The sequence below is a fragment of the Chiloscyllium plagiosum genome, unplaced genomic scaffold, assembly GCF_037043375.1.
Source record: "Chiloscyllium plagiosum isolate Xiang-an unplaced genomic scaffold, Cpla_swu_hap1 HiC_scaffold_30, whole genome shotgun sequence".
Taxonomy (NCBI): Eukaryota; Metazoa; Chordata; class Chondrichthyes; order Orectolobiformes; family Hemiscylliidae; genus Chiloscyllium; species Chiloscyllium plagiosum.
The window spans coordinates 51,620,811-51,642,164 of record NW_028270168.1 but is presented as its reverse complement, the minus strand read 5'-3'; the positions used below and the strand labels follow the sequence as shown (position 1 = coordinate 51,642,164).

Below are 21,354 nucleotides of genomic sequence, written 5' to 3'. Positions count from 1 at the left end.
GCTCAGGCTACTTGATGCTACACTCAGTCAAGTGTGGCCTTGATGTCAAGGGCAGTCATTTCCACTTCACCCCTCCAGCTCGTAACAGCTGAAGCAAGGCTGGAACAAGGTCAGTAGCTAACCGGTCCTGGCGAGACCCAAACTGGGTGTCACTGAGCAGGTGCTGCTTGGTAGCACAGTTGGTGACACCTTCCACCATTTTACTGATCATCAAGAGTAGACTAACGGGGTCGCTGGGTTGGATTTGTCCTGCTTTTTGAGTACAGGACATACCTGGGCAATTTTCCAAATTGTTGGGTAGATGCTAGTGTTGTAGTTGTACTAGAAGAGCTTGGCTAGAGGAGTGGCAAGTTCTGGAGCACAAGTCTCCAGTATAATTGCTGGAATTCTGCTATTGCCTTTGCAGTATCCAGTGCTTTCAGCTGTTTCATGGGCTGAAGACTGGTATCTGTAATGCCGGGGACCTTTGTAGGAGGCCACTTCTGGCTATAATTGTTACAAATGTCATCATTTGCATTAATGTGCTGTGCTCCACTCCCCATTATTGAGGATGGTGATATTTATGGAGCCTCCTTCTCCAGTGAGCTTTTTAATTATCTGCCACCATTCATGACTGGATATGGCAGGACTTTCAATTCATTCATGGGATGTGAACATCATTGGATGAGTCAGCACCGAATACCTATTCCTAGCCTGGTAATGAGTGGCTTGCTAGGCAATTTCACTTGGCACTTGAGTGGTCTGGAGTCATGTTACCAGATAACAGCAGCAGACTTCCTTCCCTAAAGGGCATTATTGAACTTTTACAACAGTTGACAATAGTTTAATGGTCACCTATAGAATTTTAATTAATTACTATTTGCCAACATTACCTCAGTCTCTGGATTACTAGACCAGCAACATTACCACAAGGCTATCTCCTTCCTCTGCAGAAATGTTCTCTGGTTGCTACTGAAACTTCAACGGTCTATCTGATTAAGACTTTCATAGATTTATAAAAGCATCAGTCCTTTTCTTCAAGAATTTACAAACGGGGTCTTTTTGAAGCAACTTCTCATTTGCATTGTTACTACAGGGTTCCTTGGTTCAGTGCATAGTGTGCCCAGGGTGGATGGGCATGGAAAAGGCATGAGTTGGCATGGAGTATATGAAGGGCCATTGGGTGTGACTGGGCAGGAGTTGCCATTACATTGCCACTGTGGAAGTTGCATGGAAGGGCATGGGAGGGGTAAAGGTTTTACGACCTGAAATATAACCATCTGGCTGGGATGAAGTCCCAGAGAACTGAGGTGGGCCTTTTGAGCAGGCTGACAAGACACCCAGCTGCCTCCGACCTGCTCTTGGGGATTATGAGCTTGATTCCATTCCTCTCCCATCTCCTAGGAATGAAAATTGCACCTAAAGGAGGCACTTCCCACCAAGATGGTACTGTCAAATTGAGAAAGTTTGGAACTATCAATCTTGGCAACTGAAGTGCAGGTCCTGTACTCTCTCCCTCCCCCCTCAGACATTTCCTCCCAAAATGATGGCAATGTCATCAGATGAAAACATAGTGGAATGTTCTGAGGTGGCAGGCAGTTCCCTTCCCCACACACTGTTCCTGTCGGCTGTACTGGTTGTGCATTGAGATAGCAACATCCCAACTGGTTTGCACAGGGATCTAGGTGATATGCCGCTGGTATCTGGGAGAGCCCGCAAACGTAATGTTAATCAATGATGAAAGAAAGGAACTTGATACCTCTGTAGAATACAGCATGCAGGCATTGCACTCCTGATGCTCAGCCCCCATTGCAATGCCATACCCAGCTCCTCATGTCAATGCTCTTCCACCTGAAGGAGGTTTACACCTGAATGTCGACGTTCCCACCTCCTGATGCTGCCTGCCTTGCTGTGTTCCTCCAGCTTCCTGCCTGTCCCTCCTGATGCTGCCTGGCCTGCTGAGTTCCTCCAGCCTCCTGCCTGTCCCTCCTGATGCTGCCTGGCCTGCTGTGTTCTCCCAGCCTGCTGCCTGTCCCTCCTGATGCTGCCTGGCCTGCTGTGTTCCCCCAGCCTCCTGCCTGTCCCTCCTGATGCTGCCTGGCCTGCTGTGTTCTCCCAGCCTCCTGCCTGTCCCTCCTGATGCTGCCTGCCTTGCTGTGTTCCCCCAGCCTCCTGCCTGTCCCTTCTGATGCTGCCTGCCTTGCTGTGTTCCCCCAGCCTCCTGCCTGTCCCTCCTGATGCTGCCTGGCCTGCTGTGTTCCCCCAGCCTCCTGCCTGTCCCTTCTGATGCTGCCTGCCTTGCTGTGTTCCCCCAGCCTCCTGCCTGTCCCTCCTGATGCTGCCTGGCCTGCTGTGTTCTCCCAGCCTCCTGCCTGTCCCTCCTGATGCTGCCTGCCTTGCTGTGTTCCCCCAGCCTCCTGCCTGTCCCTCCTGATGCTGCCTGCCTTGCTGTGTTCCCCCAGCCTCCTGCCTGTCCCTCCTGATGCTGCCTGGCCTGCTGTGTTCCCCCAGCCTCCTGCCTGTCCCTCCTGATGCTGCCTGGCCCGCTGTGTTCCTCCAGCCTCCTGCCTGTCCCTCCTGATGCTGCCTGGCCTGCTGTGTTCCTCCAGCCTCCTGCCTGTCCCTCCTGATGCTGCCTGGCCTGCTGTGTTCCCCCAGCCTCCTGCCTGTCCCTCCTGATGCTGCCTGGCCTGCTGTGTTCTCCCAGCCTCCTGCCTGTCCCTCCTGATGCTGCCTGCCTTGCTGTGTTCCCCCAGCCTCCTGCCTGTCCCTCCTGATGCTGCCTGCCTTGCTGTGTTCCCCCAGCCTCCTGCCTGTCCCTTCTGATGCTGCCTGCCTTGCTGTGTTCCCCCAGCCTCCTGCCTGTCCTTCCTGATGCTGCCTGGCCTGCTGTGTTCCTCCAGCCTCCTGCCTGTCCCTCCTGATGCTGCCTGGCCTGCTGTGTTCCTCCAGCTTCCTGCCCTTCCCTCCTGATGCTGCCTGGCTCGCTGTGTTCCTCCAGCCTCCTGCCTGTCTACTTTGGATTCCAGCATCTGCAGTTTTTTTTGTCTCTTTCCATTGCCAAACCGCATCCCCCACCCCGTCCACTCCCACCAGCATGAATTTTCAGCTGTGTGGTTACATTTTTGATGGTAATGCCACCACTGCAAAGGTCAGTTAGTTATAGAATCAGAGCCCCGAAGGACTGAACTCACCTGTTCTCCTTTCTGTCCAGCTAACCCAGGTGCACCTCGCTCTCCTTGAAGACCCTGTTGATGAACAACATTTTCTTAAAACAGGAAAATCATTTCAACAATGACTTTTATCTGAGTGAGAATCTGATGTTGGATGAATTTCCCTGCTGTTCTTCCAGTAGGTTTCTCAATGTTTAATCTGCGCACAGGTATATTCCACTAAATGTTGTGTTTAACTACTGCCCTGTCACTGAGAGAACATTAAAGATAGTGTGACAGAGAGGCGACAGATCGCTTTGCTGCTAAATGAAGGGATTCTACCCCTGCTTCTGCGGTCTTACCCTGACTCTGGCTCAGTGAGACCTCTCCTCTGAACTGAAGGGACACTGATACAGCATTCATCCCTGGGATCTATTTCCTCACAACTCCTTTGTAAATCTACATCATAACCCCTACAGCAGCTACAGTGAGCCAGAGGTTCAAGTCCCACTCCAGAGGCCTGGGCGCAGAAAGACAGACTGAAGCTGGCTGTGCTGATTTATGGAGAACACCTTAAACACTGACCGTACTGAACCCCTCACGTGGGTATAAAAGGTCACTTGATGTTATTTGAAGGAGGAGGGGGGGGGGTGAAAGGAGGGATTAGTGTCCTGGTCAATATTTGTCCAAGATACATTATCTGCTCCTTATCACTTGCTGTTTTTTGGGAGCTTGGTCTGTATAAATTTGTCAGTGTGTTTCAGATATTACAACAATAGCCATACAAGACAACCGCTTCACTGGCTATACATCGTTTTGAGGTGTTCCCAGAGTTGCCAATTACATTAAAGTAGGTCAACATAGAACATTACAGCACAGCACAGTACAGGCCGTTCGGCCTTCACTGTTGTACCGACCTGTGAAACCAATCTGAAGCCCATCTAAACTACACTATTGTATTGTCATCCTTTTTTTTTCCAATGACCATTTAAATGCCCTTAAAGAATCTACTACTATTGCAGGCAGAGCATTCCATTCTCCTGCTACTCTCTGAGTAAAGAAACTATGTCTGACATCTGTCCTTTATCTATTACCCCTCAATTTAAAGCTATGCCCCCTCGTGCTAGGAATCACCATGTGAGGAAAAAGGCTCTCACTATCCACTCCTATCGAACCCTCTGATTATGATTAGATTGCCTACAGTGTGGAAACAGGCCATTTGGCCCAACAGGTCTACACCAACTCTCCGATGAGTAACCCACACAGACTCACTCCCCTACCCTATATTTACACCTGACTAATGCACCTAACCTACATATCCCCGAACACTATGGCCAATTTAGCATGGCTAATTAATCTGACATGCACATCTTTGGATTGTGGGAGGAAACCAGAGCACCCGGGGGAAACCCATGCAGACATGGGGAGAATGTGCAAACTCCACGCAGACAGTCCCCCAAGGCTGGAATTGAACCCAGGTCCCTGGCGCTGTGAGCCAGCAGTGCTAACCACTGAGCCACCGTGCTGCCCAAAATCCTGTGTGTCTCAATTAAGTCACCTCTCAACCTTCTTCTCTCTAACAAAAACAGCCTCAAGTCCTTCAGCCTTTCCTCCTAAGACCTTCCCTCCATACCAGGCAACATCCTGGTAAATCTCTGAACCGTTTCCAAAGCTTCCACATCCTTCCTGTAATGCTGTGACCAGAACTGCACGTAATACTCCAAGTGTGGTTGCACCAGAGTTTTGTACAGCTGCAGCTTAACCTCATGGTTCTGAAACTCAATCCCTCTATCGATAAAAGTTAATACACCGTATGCCTTCTTAACAACCCTATCAACCTGGGTGGCAACTTTCAGGGATTCACACATTGGACACCGAGATCCCTCTGTTCATCTACACTACCAAGAATCTTACCATTAGCTGAGTACTCTGCATTCCTGTTGCTCCTTCCAAAGTCAATCATCTCACACTTTTCCACTTTTAAACTCCATTTGCCACCTCTCAGCCCAGCTCTGCAACTTATCTATGTCTGTCTGCAACATCATTTGTCACTATCCTTAACTTTATCGACTCTTGTGTCATCTTCAAATTTACGAACCCATTCTTCTACACCCTCATCCAGATCATTCATAAAAGTGACAAACAGCAGTGACCCCAAAACAGATCCTTATGGTACACCACTAGTAACTGAACTCTGGTATGAACATTTCCCATCAACCACCACCCTCTGTCTTCTTTCAGCTAGCCAACTTCTGATCCAATCTGCTGAATCACCCTCAATCCCATGCCTCTGCATTTTCTGCAATAGCCTACCTTGGGAACCTTACCAAACACCTTAGTGAAATTTACGTACATCGCTTTACCCTCATCTTCCTGTTTGGTCTCCTCTATACCCTTCCTTTTTGTACCTGCCTTCAGCAGCTCGTCAGGTACATTGGTAAATTGGACTAAGCAGGGGAGGAGTGGGGAGAGGAAGGGAGAAGAGATAGTAAAGAGGAGAGGGGATGGGAGTGGCAGGGAGACAAAGTGAAGGGAGAGCATGTCAGACAGAACAGGGTGCAGCAGGGTAAATCAGGAGAGGGAAAGAGTGGAGGGGAGAGTACGGGAGACATGACAGGATAAGGTAGAAGACAGCAGAGGAACCACTGTAAGAGGGAAGATGCTAATGAGCAAGTAACTAAAACCAAACTTCTCTCTAAGCTGCAGGGTTGTGTTTGTACATATTTGATGTGCTATACATGGTATTCAGAGTCAGCATGACAACTGTGGCATTGGTATCTATTTGCTGAAGTTTGCTGCTGTACATGGACCTGTGCAGCTGGGAAGAAAATTAAAGTGAACGGTGGATACATGATGTAGAACTTGTAATCAAATAGTGAGGGCTTTGCAGCTCTGTTTCTATGATAAGTCACTGGCTCTGAATCTCCTGTGGTGACAGTTACTGAATCTCCTGTGATAAAGGATTATTGCTAAGCTGCTTACATTCAGTTGTTGAAGAAGAACGACTAGATATCTAGTTTTGATCACAGTTCAAAGTCACATAACACCAGGTTATAGTCCAACAGGTTTATTTGGAAGTATTAGCTTTCGGAACGTTGCTCCTTCTTCAGGTAGCTAGTGGGGCACCACCATCAGACAGAATTTATAGCACAAGAGCATTTTGTCATGACCCTACTTCCAACTAAACCTGTTGGGCTATAACCTGGTGTTGTGTGATTTTTAACCTTGTCCACCCCAGTCCAACACTGGCACCTCCTCATCATAGTTTTAATCAGATTTAGTTAAAAAGTTATATATCACAAAGTGACAGAGGTCTCACTGGCTGCAATTAATTGGCAGTGGTGTGTTTTCCTCTATGATTAACAATCCATGGGTGGGGAATGGGATGGAGAGGGGTGACATCTACTGAGTGTTACCACCCCCAGATGGCAGCAGCTGTGCATGGTTTGGCAGTACCTGGAACTGGGTGGCTGCTGTTGGTAATGGACCCACTCTGAGCCCCAGGGTCACTGATGGACTCTGACCACAGGTCAATAATGGTGGGAAGTGCAGGAGTGAGGGGTAGGCCTCTTGAGGGCAGGAAGTCAAGAGCAAAGACAGAATTGCCCCCTTAAATTCCTTAATTTAGGGCAAGAGGAAGTTCATGGGCTTCTTGCCATTGACTTATTCAGGGCAGAGGTTAGTGTTAGGGTTAGGGTTCAGGTTGGGGTCTCCATCTGCCATCTTTCTGTCTGATTAGAAGGCACCTTGAACCACCAAATTCACCACAGTGAGTGTATTAAAATCTACCCCATAACTGTCCAGCTCCCAACTCTACAACTCATCACCAGTGTCAATAAATGTATTCAAGTTGAGTGCTAACATTGGGGCATGACTCTAGGAGAACTTTCCCTCTTTCCTTCAAGGGAAGCGGTGAATTCTTTTACACCTACCTCAGGGCCTATTTATGAGCTCAGTTTTAATGTTCCCTGTGAAAGGTGGGATCTTTGACAGTGCAGCACTCCCTGAGCATGGCACAGTAGTACCAGGCTTTATTCTGTGCTGAGGTTTCTAAGTTTGACCCCACAATATTCTGACACTGCTGAGGGTTCACCTCCAAGGCAGGTTGAATATGGACCTTCTGGTTCAGAGGTATGGGCACTACCACAGTGGCACAAACATCTTTGAAAGTCTCTGAGGTTTATATTTAACATAGTGGATTTATTTATTTGTATCTAATTTAGTATCATTTGCTACTTATAGACCTGAAGCAGAGTCACTGGACCAGAAACGTTAACTTTGCTTTCTCTCCACAGATGCTGCCAGACCTGCTGAGTTTTTCCAGCAATTTCTGTTTTTGCTTCTGCTTTCCAGCACTGGCACTTCTTTCAGTTTTTTTCTTTAATCTACATTAAGATACACCTCTAGGAAAGTGGGATTTCAAGCTGGACCTTCTGACCCAGGGATCTTTGAATGTGCCCCAGCAAAAGTCCAAACAGTCGTTCTCAATCTGGACACAATTAATCTTCGAGGTGTATCAGCAGAGGGACCATTCCCCTGGGTCAGAATGTTTTGTTTCAATGACACCAGGAAGATCCAGATCCTGGCCTATATCCCTACCCAGGACACAGAGACTTGTGTAAAGACGGCTTGTTAATGTGTGACATGCCCCTGGGCTGCATGGGTCATCAGGTGAGGTCATCATTTGTAAGACCTTATTGCAGGCTTCATCCCCCTGATTTGGGCATATTCTCTCCCCAAGAGTCCCACATTAAAATGAAATGGACATTTTGTCCATGAGGTACTTACAGGCAAACCTGAGGTTCCGGGACCACCAGGAAATCCAGGAGGGCCCTACAGGAAGAGGCATCTTCAGTTAGTGAAAAATCCCATCAGAAAGTGGAGGAGGACAAAAGCTAAATCTTCAAAGGTATTAAGTAAAGAGTAAGGAATTATGAGTTTGTTATCTCCTGAGCATTGACACTTGTGACTGCTGCTACACAATTGTATATGACAACAAATTTCTTCTGTTCACCTGTGACCTTTCCCCGAGTGTGTCTTCCCACGTTCTCCTCTCTCCCGTAATGGTGCTGATACTTATAGGTTCAACAACACTCTGCTGGTCTCTGGAATCTCACAAAAAGTGGCCAGCTTGCACTTCTAAGCTCAGAAGCAAAGCTAATTCACTCAGATGTGGGTTTAGTCTTCAGCCGGGTATTTTATCTGATGTGGCAATGTTTAAGTTACCCTGTCTAATTTGAGAAATTGGATGTGGATATGGCGGCGTTGAAGAATCCAACAAACATTTCTTAAAGGTAATGAATATATACAGTCATTATATTCACCGGCACATCAGTGTCTAAGCTTTTTGGCTATTCTTCCCTAATGTCACCAAGACTCATTGGCTATGATTATAATTTGTTCTGCCCACTCTGTGTCATGTAGAACAATATGGGGGTATGGTTGAACATGGTCAGTGTCCCTGCCTCCCCCCTCATGACCCAATCAATGCCAAGTGGAACACATGTCCCAGACTGGCATCATCGGCCCCTGATATGGTATTTCAGCCTGAGGCCTGAGCAGAGGAACGATGGCTTCTCACCCGATTACCTTGGTCAAAGTTGTCAGACAGGGGCTTGTGGGCCTGAAGAGGTCCAGGCTGTTAAGGTTTGTGGGCTAATAGCCACTCCAGGCCTTACGAGGAACTCTCTGGCTGACTCATGGAATCCCTACAGTGTGGAAACAAGCCAATAGGCCCAACAAGTCACACCGACCTTCCAAACCCATTCCCCTACCCTACTACTTTACATTTATCCCTGACTAATACACCTAACCTACACGTCCTTGAAACACTATGGGCAATTTAGCATGGCCAATTCACTTAAACTGCATGTCTTTGGATTGTGGAAGGAAACTGGAGCACCCAGAGGAAACTCACGCAGACACAGGGAGAATGTGCAAACTCCACACAGACAGTCACCTTAGGATGGAATAGAACCATCTCTGGAGCTGTGAGGCAGCACTGCTAATCATTGAGTCACTGTGTTGTCCAAAGATTTTCCATCCCACACCACCAAGTGTCCCCATTGCCTTCACAGCCTGACACTAACCCCTGGTCAATTCCTGGGCTGCTGTGCACTGACCCCAACCTCCCCCTTCCTCCTGTGAGCTCTTATTTGATCTCGTCTTCACCTGGAGTTACAGGTGGTACATTCTTGAGGTCAACAACTCATTGTGAGGGAGAAAATGCGCTGTTCCACTGTGATTCAATTGTCAAATCTCTAAAACCTGTTTCCCCTGTTTAATAACCATAGTGCCATTAAAAGTAGCCCCTTCTTATTTACTTTGATATGACTCAGTGAATTGTACATGACAGAGGAGCAGGGAAGCCCTGTACAGGCAATATTTACGGTCCATATACTCCTTCATGATTTGTCCCACTGACTGGACAGAGAACATGTTCTCTAGAGGAACAATGACATTCTATTGGCTTGTTTTTGAAAAGAGCTATACTTGTCTAGGCTGAGCAGGTTAAAACAATACTTACAGGAGGCCCTGGGGGTCCAGCATACCCTCGCTGACCTGGAGGCCCCTGGAAAGAGAGAAGTGTTCATTTTAGCGCAAATTACACAATTACAGTCCCTGTGCATCTCTGCGTGAAGCCAGAAGATAATTACCAATGAGGAAGCTCAGTTGGACCATCTAATTAATTTAAGAAGATCCTAATGCCCTGCTTCCCATTGCGTGATGAACTGTTTTTTGATTTCAATCCTAAAATTACATTTCACCAGCTTGAATTTCTACAGCTTAATTATTCATTGTTTCATTTTCCCACGGACTCAGCTATCTTCTACTCCTCTTCAAAACAATCGCTCAGTTACCTCAGAAACATAGAAAATAGGAGCAGGAGTAGGCCATTCGGCCCTTCGAGCCTGCTCCACCATTCACTATGATCATGGCTGACCATCCAACTCAGTACCTTGTTCCAGCTTTCCCCCCATACCATTTTGATCCCTTTAGCCCTAAAAACTATATCTATTTCCCTCTTGAAAACATTCAAAGTTTCGGCCTCAATCACTTTCTGCAGCAGAGATTAGATTTCATTCCTGGAATGGAAAGTCCAGCCACTGGATTTCCGTCTCAGATTTGGGAAATGCAAGTCAGCACAGTTTCCAATTCACCGACCACCATCCTGACCTTTTCTTCCATTCCTTCACCACAAACCCCACAATACATCACCCATACTACCCACTCCAGATTTCCAACTGGGCATGATTTGGACCTGCCTCTTCTTTCAGAGGCCTGAGGTGAATGGATGCTGAGACAGACTGGTAGAAGGTTTATCTTGCTTTTCAGGGAGTCTGGCCAAGCTCTGCAGATCATTTATGCGCCCTCGAACCCTTAATACCCCTCTGTCCCCATCTCCGTCCATGTCCCCTCCATAGCTACAGGTATCCCCCATAACCATTCACTCAGTTTCCATCTTATGCAGTTCGAGGACCATGTCACAGTAATTTGAAACGTTGAAAATTGATTTAAAATTTAAAAAAACTAACAATTTAACAGAACAGCCAATCAATACACAGTCATTTATACTGTACAGAAAGACTATCTCTTGTGTTGTTGGATAAAATCATTAATCTTCTTTAATGATCATTACATTATGAAAACAAACATCTACTTGGAAACAACATCAAACACAAACAATACTATTACATTATTTTGTATCTATCAATGCTCTTGGTCGTGTGAACAACAATCATCAACTGAGCAAAGAGTTTCATTAGCTTTGAAATTCGACCAAATGTTCATATCAAAACAAACCATCACCGTTCAGATAATGGAATCTATTAAACCTGACAGGGGGAAGAAAATCACATTTTTTTAAAATTTCAAAGCAGATGGTCTATCAATTCTCCAAAGGAGTAGGACTGGTGGCTGATTATTTTAAACCCAAGTTTAAGGAAGAGACGAATTTATTTTCTAAGTTATTCTGTTGAAATCATCATTCACAAGCACTGTTTTCAACAGACTTTTGTGCAGAAAAGTGCATTTACCAACTCAACACTTGTACAACAACCAGTGCAGATTCAATAGGCTGAAGGGCATCCTTCCATGCTGTATTACTTGATATTCAAACACTGGTCAATGAAATGGTCTGGTTACCTTTCCAGGATAGCCCAATGATCTATCACTGTAGCTTAAAACACATTTACTTTACAAAGCAGCATTTAGCAGGACAAGAATGTATTACCCTTAGCTCTCAGGACATTCCTGAGTTATCAGGTTTCTACACGAACTCTCTAACCTGGCTTCCAAAACCCACCCAAGCTGATGAAACTACTGTCGGGCGTTGAATACAAACTAGACTCAGCCTGTCGATGCTGATATCAATGTGGAGCTGCAATCTGAACGAACACCGTGGTTTCTTCCACTTACGGGAAGATGTTCTTTTTGAGGGTTTAAATTCAAATGTTTGCCATTTCCTGCACATGTTCCCTTACCCTCTCGGCACCAAAAGACAGCCTCAAGCATGTCCAGTGTGCTCACTCTGAGCAGCCTTGTGTTTCCTGCCAGCCCTTTCTCGGCCGGGAGTTAAGAACTTGCTTGTTTCTTAAAAGTTGCTTCAGTGTTTCTTTCAAAAACAATATTGTTGAGAAACCAGAGAACAGACAAGTCGAAGAGAAAAGTATTTAGACAAAGTAACGTAGATTAGTAATATAAACAAGTCTGGTGCATGGAACTTTTGAAGTAATTGACTTCTGGACACCTTTGGATTCTGTGGGAGAATGAATTGGAATAGGGGTTGGAAGGATAGCCTGAGGTGAGATGACCTTGTATTAAGGTTTGTATTTCCTGAAATATAGGAAGTTAAGAGACACTTTGATTGATGACTTTTAGAGTTTTGAAATAAATCAATAGGTTGGTGAGAGAGGAACTTTTTCTGCTGTGGGAAAATTCGGAAGGTGTCAAGTACTGCCATCTTCTCCAGAGCCAATCCAGAGCGATGGGAAATAAATGCTGGCCCGCCCCAGTGTACGTTGCACTCATCCCATGAGCTGAACAACAAGGAACAAGAGCATTCCGGAGAGAAGTGAGAAAACATGTCTCCAGGTAGAGGGTGGTAAATGTGTGGATCATTTCCTCCACAAAAAGCAGCAGCGACTCACTAAATTAATAACTATAATCAAAGAGTGATCAAGGTTTGTTAACCAAGGTTATTGAGGATTATGGAGCCAGGGTAGGTGGATGGCAGTTAGGATACAAGTCAGCCATGACCTTAATGAGTATCAGAAAGACTTGAGGGTTACATTGATTTCTTCCTGATCCTATTTTCAAATCAAGGAAGCAGGAAATGAAGTGAAGGTTGAGGAGGGCAAGAAAGATCCCAGGAACATTGAGGTGACAAATGACAGAATTGTTACTGTGGAGCAAAAAGCACTTGTTAAACTATAGCCAAGCAGTCCAGATACGTAGTTCAAATGTGCTGGTCCTAAACATCTGCCTTTACATCCTGCGGCCTTACCTGGTCTCCTTTCACCCCTCTTTCACCTGGAGGACCAGGCATCCCTGGTAATCCTGGATATCCACAGTCTCTATTGTTTGGCTGGAAAACAACAACAAATAGTTCTGATTAGCAGTATTTTTCCATCTCGCTCCTCTGCTGTCACACTACTGGCTGCAGTGGGGCCACTTACTTCTCTGCTGCACTGTACCTTCGTGGATAGTGATGGACAAGGTACGGAGAGTGAACAATCTGCAGCAGAAAGCAGCAAAGTTCATGGTGAAGGACACAGCTCTCTTTGTTTCTTTTTAGTACCTTTACAGGATGCTCCAAAGAGGAGGCTGAGTCACTCAGACTCACAGCCAGTCACATAGATGAAACAATATTCAAGTTAGTGACAATCCTCAAAACACAGTCTATGGCAGCAGTATGAATAACTCAGAGAGCAGGAATATACCAGGAGAGTTAGATACAGACTGAAGCTCCCTCTAACTGTCCTCATTAAAGACTCCCAGCATAGTACAGCACAGGGTTACATACAGAGTAAAGTTCCCTCTACACTATTGCAATAGACAATAGACAATAGGTGCAGGAGTAGGCCATTCTGCCCTTTGAGCCTGCACCACCATTCAATATGATCATGGCTGATCATCCTTAATCAGTATCCTGTTCCTGCCTTATCTCCATAACCCTTGATTCCACAATCCTTAAGAGCTCTACCCAACTCTTTCTTAAATGAATCCAGAGAATGGGCCTCCACTGCCCTCTGGGGCAGAGCATTTCACACAGCCACCACTCTCTGGGTGAAGAAGTTTCTCCTCATCTCTGTTCTAAACGGTCTACCCTGTATTGCCATCAATTGCTCCCAGGATACTCCCTGTCGCACATTCTAACCACTGTTCACTGTAAAGATGCTGACAGGAATGGGAGCAGCTACAGTGACAATGCTACACCCCATATCTTAACCATCCAGAATCTCTCCAAAAGACCTCAGGAATACGGAATGTGCGCACATGCATGAGAGACTAGTATAACACGGTACATACCAGCTGCTCCTCCATTCTAGGAAGTTCTTCCTGGCTTTGCTGTTGCCTCTGCTGCTTGCACTGTGGAGTAAAGCAATCGAGAGATTGTATTAAAATGACCAAGATCAAGTTAGTTCTTCATTCTTGGAGTGATAGCTTGCCTTGTTCGGTAAAGGTGTTGCTCCCCTCTGAACTATACATATCTCCTCCTTCCACGGATTTAGAATCAGAGAGGAGTTTTAGAGTTGTTTCCTCAATTAGTAATATTTAGCTCTAGTTTTGTTTCTTTTTAAAGGATTTGGAGACAGGGGAGGTAGAGGCCAGGAGCCGGCTTTTGTTCGTCTTACTGTCCCTGAAAGGATTTTTTCACATCTGGCTCAGCAGATGACACACAATGCTCATAAGAATAACAAAGAACACAGAAAAATTACAGCACAGTAAGAGGCTCTTTGGCCCTCCAAGCCTGCGCTGATCCAGATCCTTTATAGAACAAAGAAAATTTACACCCCAGGAACAGGCCCTGCAGCCCTCCAAGCCTGAGCCGATCCAAATCCACTGTCTAAACCTGTCACCCAATTCCTAAGCATCTGTATCCTCCTGCTCCCCAACTACTCATGCATCCATCCAGATGCATCTTAAATGAATCTATCGTGCCTGCCTCTAGTACTCAGCTGGCAACACATTCCAGGCACCTACCACCCTCTGTGTAAAGTACTAGCTGTGTGTAACCCCCTTAAACTTTTCATCTCTCATCTTGAAAGAGTGACCTCTCGTTATTGAATCCTTCACCCTGAGAAAGAGCTTGTCTCTATCCACCCTTCATGATTTTGTAAACCTCAATCAGGTCCCCCTCAATCTCCTTTTTTCTAATGAAAACAAACCTAACCTACTCAACCTCTCTTCATAGCTAGTACCTTCCATACCAGGCAACGTCCTCATAAACCTTCTCTGCACTCTCTCCAAAGCATCCACATCCTTTTGGTAATGTGGCGCCCAGAACTGTACACAGTACTATAAATGCGGCTGAACCTTTATCTTTTGTTCATGGAATGCCCTGCCAGTAGCAGTGGTGGACTCTCCCTCTTTATGGGCATTTAAGCGGGCATTGGATAGGTATATGGAGGATAGTGGGTTAGTATAGGTTAGGTGGGCTTGGATCGGCGCAACATCGAGGGCCAAAGGGCCTGTACTGTGCTGTATTCTTCTATGTTCTATGTTCTATGTAAACCTGTCACATTTTTCTAAGGCTCTGAATCCTTCTGCTCCCTGGCCATTCATATATCTGTCTACTTAGATCTTAACTGATGCTATCATGCCCACCTCGACCACCCTCACTGACAACGCGTTCCAGGCCCCCACCACCCTCTTCATTAAGCACTTTCCACGCATAACTCCCTTAAACTTCTCCCCTCTCACCTTGGACTCGTGACCCTGAGTAACTGAATCCCCCACTCTGGAGAAAAACTTCTTGCTAATCATCAGCAAACCATGAATGAATAAATGATTTCATTGTCAAATATATCCAGGAAGATACAGTGAAAAGTGTCTTGTCACCACAATCCTATGTCATTTTGAATTATAAAAAAGAATAAAAGGAAATTAGTTAAATAAAGTTCATCTTCTGTTCAAATTGGGTCTCAAACATGGCTCCAGAGCTTCTGGAAAGTTTTCTGGCCTTAAGGAGGCCAGCCCTGGGTACATTAACAATGACACCAAGGCAGCTGATGCTCTGCCACCGTACCCCCTGCTGCAACACACTCCACCCCCAACAAACCGAAGACAGCCCCATCTCCCGACTGAGTATCTCCTGGTTGACCACAAAAATCCCCATCTGACACCTAGCGGTTGACCCGAGTGGTGACAGGTTTCAACCTTCCACAGAAACCCTGGGTAAATCTCACAGGCTTGAAGATGGCTCAGGGAAGATGTGGCCACTTACTCCACAAGAGGAACGGCTCAATTTGTGACCGTACCATCCTGGTCAGACCATCACTCACTAAACATCCATAGTGGGAGATCCCTCCTAGTGGTCTCACAGCCTTCACATCCTCAACACTGAGCCATCATTACTTCCCCACCAATACAAATAATTAAAATGGCCTAAAACACTTTCTAGGTAATAAAATGGTGTGAGTTTGCTTCCTGCAGAGTGTTTTATTGGATATGACAATGTTCACATTATCTCCTGTAACTGGATGTGGATAACATGGTGTTGAAGAGTGCAAGAGATTTGGAAAACAGATTTGGGTCAAGATGATGGTAAGGTCACTGGGCTCATAATCCAGAGCCCCAAGGCTAATCAGTTGGGGAACATAGGTTCAAATCTCATCACCTCAGTTCATCAATCTGGAATTGAAAAGCTTGTCTCAGCGAAGGTGACTATGGAGTTACCATTGACCATCATTAAAAAAAACCATCCTCTTCACTAAAGTCTTTTAGAGAAGGAAATCTACCATCCCTACTTGGTCTGGCCCACATGTGACTCCAGACCCCACTACAACGTAATGGACTCTTAACTGCCCTCTGATATGGCCTTCACAAACCACTCAGTGAAGGGCAATTAGGATGGGCAATAAATGCTGACCTTTCCAACAACACCCACATCCCAAGAAGGAAAGAAAACCAGACATCAATACAGCTAATGATTACATACAAACATCACATTCCTCAGGCACACAAATGACTGGTGTAAGGTTAAGCTAGTAGTGCAGTGCAGTGCAGTGCAGTGCAGTGCAGTGCAGTGCAGTGCAGTGCAGTGCAGTGCAGTGCAGTGCAGTGCAGTGCAGTGCAGTGCAGTGCAGTGCAGTGCGCTTCCACACAAGTGTCATACTTCAAGTAATCTAAGGTGTGATGGAGTCCAAGACCTTTATATCCTCAGGTCACATGCTATGATGCAGTGATGACATCATGAACATGTCTCTTAAAGGTGTGTTGACATGATGACAATGAGAGATAACTCAATACAAAGGATAGTCACTCAGATTGAAGAATGAAAGAAAACAGTATTCCAAAATATTAGTGCTGGAATTACTTCTATTCATAACTTATGTTTATGATTTGGACTGAAGAGTGAGTAACTCAATACTGAAATATTCAAATGAAATCAATCTAAAGGTTATAGTTAAAACCAAGGAAAAAGCAACATGTTACAACATTGCATTTGGTCAATTTTGAAGACAAGTCTTTGAAAACATGAAAGTGACATAACCTCCCTGAAATGCAGCTGTTAAAATGGTGCAGTGCTTGAAATCCTAGTAGGAGCACTACTGCCTTCTCCTGGACAGATTGTAATTGAAAGGCAGGGCCCAGAGAGCACACTGACCTTTTCACAGTGGTCCACACCTGCTGCCCCAGGAGTGCCATGCTCGATTTGCTCCACCTTCATTCCGGTGAATGCCTGGGCTCCAGGGAATCCAGAAGTGCAGTTCCCACAAAATGTCTATAAACAGAGAAAACCAACATGAGTAACCATAAGGATCAAAAGGAAGGAACAAGCAATGCCAGCCTCTGTTGCAACACTGGAATTCTGAATCTGCATCCAGTCACAGGGCATTGAAAGCAAAGTACTGTTCTTACATTAAACATAAAGGAATAAACTGCAATGTGTATTCTCCAGAGGTTTCACCTTGTGTATACTATTAACATGTAGATATGGCACTGAGCAGATCCGCTCTGACCTATTACTTTCACCCCCACCTTCCCCCCAGCCCCATCTTCCTCCCATTTATCTCTCAGCCCCCTTGGGCCACCCCCTCATTCCTGATGAAGAGCTTCTGCTTGAAACGTCGCCTCTCTTGCTCCTCGGATGCTGCCTGACTGGCTGTGCTTTACTCGCACCACACTCATTGACTCTGACCTCCAGCATCTGCAGTCCTCACTTTCTCCTCGACATTTTGTTTGTGTTCTAGGTCAGCTCCTTGAACCTGATCACCATCAATGAGAGCGTGGGTCATCTGGCCTTTAACTGCACTTTCCCACCAAGGCTCATCTTCCTCAGTATCCTTGCCTGACAAGAATCTATCAATCACAGTTTTGAAATTTTCAATTCAATTCCACCCTCCCCAACGCCACGGGCTCAAAACGTTTTGATGTCATGAGTTCCAGACCTTGACTCCCCTTAATGTGAACGTGCTTCCTGCCATGCCTCTAAAAAGCTCAGCTCTAATTTAAGATTATGAACTTGTATTCATCATTCCTTACATAGATAATTTATCACTGACATATCCTTTAGACCCTTCAATTAGTTCACTCTTTAATCTTATCCTTAGCCCAACAAGTCCACACCGACTTGCAGATGATACGAAGATTGGTGGAGTTGTGGATAGTGAGGAGGGCTGTTGTCGGCTGCAAAGGGACTTAGATATGATGCAGAGCTGGGCTGAGGAGTGGCAGATGGAGTTCAACCCTGCCAAGTGTGAGGTTGTCCATTTTGGAAAGACAAATAAGAATGCGGAATACAGGGTTAATGGTAGGGTTCTTAGTGAGGTGGAGGAACAGAGGGATCTTGGGGTCTATGTTCATAGATCTTTGAAAGTTGCCACTCAGGTGGATAGAGCTTGTAAGAAGGCCTATGGTGTATTAGCGTTCATTAGCAGAGGGATTGAATTCAAGAGTCGTGAAGTGATGTTGCAGCTGTACAGGACCTTGGTAAGGCCACATTTGGAGTACTGTGTGCAGTTCTGGTCGCCTCACTTTAGGAAAGATGTGGAAGCTTTGGAGAGGGTGCAGAGAAGATTTACCAGGATGTTGCCTGGAATGGAGAATAGGTCGTACGAGGATAGGTTGAGAGTGCTAGGCCTTTTCTTGTTGGAACGGCGAAGGATGAGGGTGACTTGATAGAGGTTTATAAGATGATCAGAGGAATAGATAGAGTAGACAGTCAGAAACTTTTTCCCCGGGTACAACAGAGTGTTACAAGGGGACATAAATTTAAGGTGAAGGGTGGAAGGTATAGGGGAGATGTCAGGGGTGGGTTCTTTACCCAGAGAGTGGTGGGGGCATGGAATGTGGTAGAGTCAGAATCTTTGGTGACCTTTAAGCGGCAATTGGATAGGTATATGGATGGGTGCTTAAGCTAGGACAAATGTTCGGCACAACATCGTGGGCCGAAGGGCCTGTTCTGTGCTGTATTGTTCTATGACCCTCCAAAGAGTAACCCACCCAGGCCCAACTCCCTCTGACTAATGCTATGGACAATTTAGAATGGCCAATCCACCTGACCTGCATATCTTTGGACTGTGGGAGGAAACTGGAGCACCCGGAGAAAACCCACGCAGACACGGGGAGAATGTACAAACTCCACACAGACAGTCGCCTGAGGCTGGAATTGAACCTGGGTCCTGATGCTGTAAGGCAGCAGTGCTAACCACTGAGCCATCGTGCTGCCCCGAATATGCACAGAGATCCGTCTATGTCTATACATCCTGAGGCATAGTGCCCAGAACAGAATGCAATACTCTGAAGGGATCTGATCAGATGTTTATACAGCTATAACATCAAACCCACCCTTTGTTGTCATGTCCTCTTGAGAAAAATAAGGTTTATCAATCAATATGTTTTAATTGGAGAATGAATAGGTGACTTTACTTAAGAAAGTTTTTATAGAGCTTGACAGGCTAGATGTAGAGAGGTTGTTTCCCTTTGTGGGAAAGTCTAGGACCAGAGGGAATAATGTCAGGATAAAGAGTTGCACATTTAAGACAGAGACAAGGATAATTTCTTCCCTCACAGGACTGTCAAGGCTTTGTCTGTCAGCAGGTTCAAGGATAAGGTAGAGAGATTTTTAATTAGTAAGGGAATTAGGGAACTCTGGAGTTGAGGATTATCAGATTACCTTTAATCTCACAATGGCAGAGTAGACCCAAGGACTGAATGGCCTATTTCTGTTTCGACATCTCCTGGTCTTATGATAAAATGGATGTGAAGACAGGTAGGTCAGCCGTGATCAGATTAATGAAAGAATAGACTGGAGAGGTGAAAGGGCCAAATCCCACTGCTACGTTACCACTTTTCTACAAAATTCCAAACATTCTGATGATTCATCATGTAGATTTGGGGCATGTATAGTTCAGATAGTCTCAGCCAAACAGTACTGTCCCTCGAACCAGTGTGTCAATATGCAGCGAGCTGCAAAATGAAGTAGGTGAATTAAAATTAACCCTACTTAGTGCTGAGGAATCCCAACAAGCTGTGACTCTCCAAATTGTGAATAAGTGGTTAGAAGTCAGGTTGAAGAAGAAAAGTGCTTGAATGATCCTTTCCTGGATTGTTCACAGGAATGTGCCGGAAATGAACGTATAGTCTGTCGGCACTTTCGTTTGAAAGTCAAACTCTGAGGTTATTGGAGGCCTCACAACTCAGTGTCAGTCTTTGCAACATCCAACCATTAACACAAGAACAAAATAGGGCAAACAGCCCAAATGTAGTGTCACCAGTCACAATTATGTGAATTAATGATGAACTTCTTAAAATGACCCAGCATTTAAATGTTTCAGAGCTGTGTAAAATTCATTTTGATTTTACAAATGTGTGAAAATAAATGGCTGAACAGCTCTATTACAATTAAAAATCGTGCAACAGTAGATTATAGTCCAACAGGTTTATTTAGAGCTTACAGACTGTAGACCCTGTATCAGGTAGCTGTGGAGCAGGATCATAAGACACAGAATTTCTGTGTTTAGAGTTACCTGAGGAAGGAGCAGTGCTCCGAAAGCTACTGCTTCCAAATAAATCTGTTGGACTATAACCTGGTGTTGAGTGATTTTTAACTTTGTCCACCCCAGTCCAACACGAGCACCTCCACATCATAGCTCTAATACAGTGATAGATAAGGGCTTTAATTTTAATACGGGCACACCCATGTGTGAATAATAATGCAGGTTCATTTTGAGACGGAAAAGCTCATTCAGCCCATCTGTCTCTGCCAGCTATCTCAAAGAATCATCCAATTATCCCACTCCCCCCTCTTTTCCTTTTAGCAGGCACTTTCCTTTCATGACCTGAATAAATGATCAGAGTGTGTGTTCCCAATGCAGGAGACAGGCAGCAGCATGAAAAATATTCATTATGATTTATTGATAAAGACGCTGACAGCCAAGAAGTACAATGGTGAAAAAATATTTGTGGGCAGCAGCTTTTCAGGAACACTCTCAAAACATTTAAATTACCGATATTAATTTTCTACATTTACTGAAGCTATAAGTTCAAACTTCCTCATTAGATTCTGACAGTGAGAAGAGGGAAGGGCAAGGTTGGATAGTGTGTCACCACTAACTGTGGAAATGAAGACATTCTTAATGTTTCCAGCTCATTTTTATGTGTCATTGTGAATATGAACAAAGTGCCTGGTGGCATTCGTCGCAAAACACAGCCATAAAGACCATCTTTAAAGTTAGGGTCCAGGAGTCTGATCTTACCTTGAAGAATGAATCGTTCCTCTCGGCAAACAGTGATAGTGGAGACTGAAACACAAAAAGCAACTGTTTAAAATAATGAATTCAGTACATCTGGGATTTACTGTACATTTATGAACACACTGAGACTAGCCGCTGTGGCTCAATGCTACCACTCCAACCCTGGAGTTCAAAAAAATTTAAAAAATACGACTTCAAGTCTTACTCCAGAGCTGAACACAAAGTCTAGACTGACACTCCTCGGAGAGGAAGAGTGCTACTGAACATCCCATCTCTCCACGAGGGCAGATATAAAAGATCCC

General features: G+C 45.3%; 1 protein-coding gene across 5 annotated transcripts in view; it reads right to left on the bottom strand.

The window, feature by feature from the left end:
- The window catches only part of col16a1 (collagen, type XVI, alpha 1), a 371,262-nt gene that overhangs the window by 66,914 nt on the left and 282,994 nt on the right, over positions 1 to 21,354 (bottom strand). For all 5 annotated transcript variants that reach the window (XM_087976933.1, XM_087976932.1, XM_087976935.1 and 2 more), the window contains 7 exons: positions 21,056 to 21,100; positions 16,963 to 17,079; positions 13,662 to 13,721; positions 12,637 to 12,717; positions 9,658 to 9,702; positions 7,920 to 7,964; positions 3,174 to 3,227 (listed from right to left, as the gene is read on the bottom strand). In XM_087976933.1, coding sequence (XP_087833059.1) covers positions 3,174 to 3,227; positions 7,920 to 7,964; positions 9,658 to 9,702; positions 12,637 to 12,717; positions 13,662 to 13,721; positions 16,963 to 17,079; positions 21,056 to 21,100 — 447 coding nt within the window. The remainder of the gene's footprint in view (positions 1 to 3,173; positions 3,228 to 7,919; positions 7,965 to 9,657; positions 9,703 to 12,636; positions 12,718 to 13,661; positions 13,722 to 16,962; positions 17,080 to 21,055; positions 21,101 to 21,354) is intronic.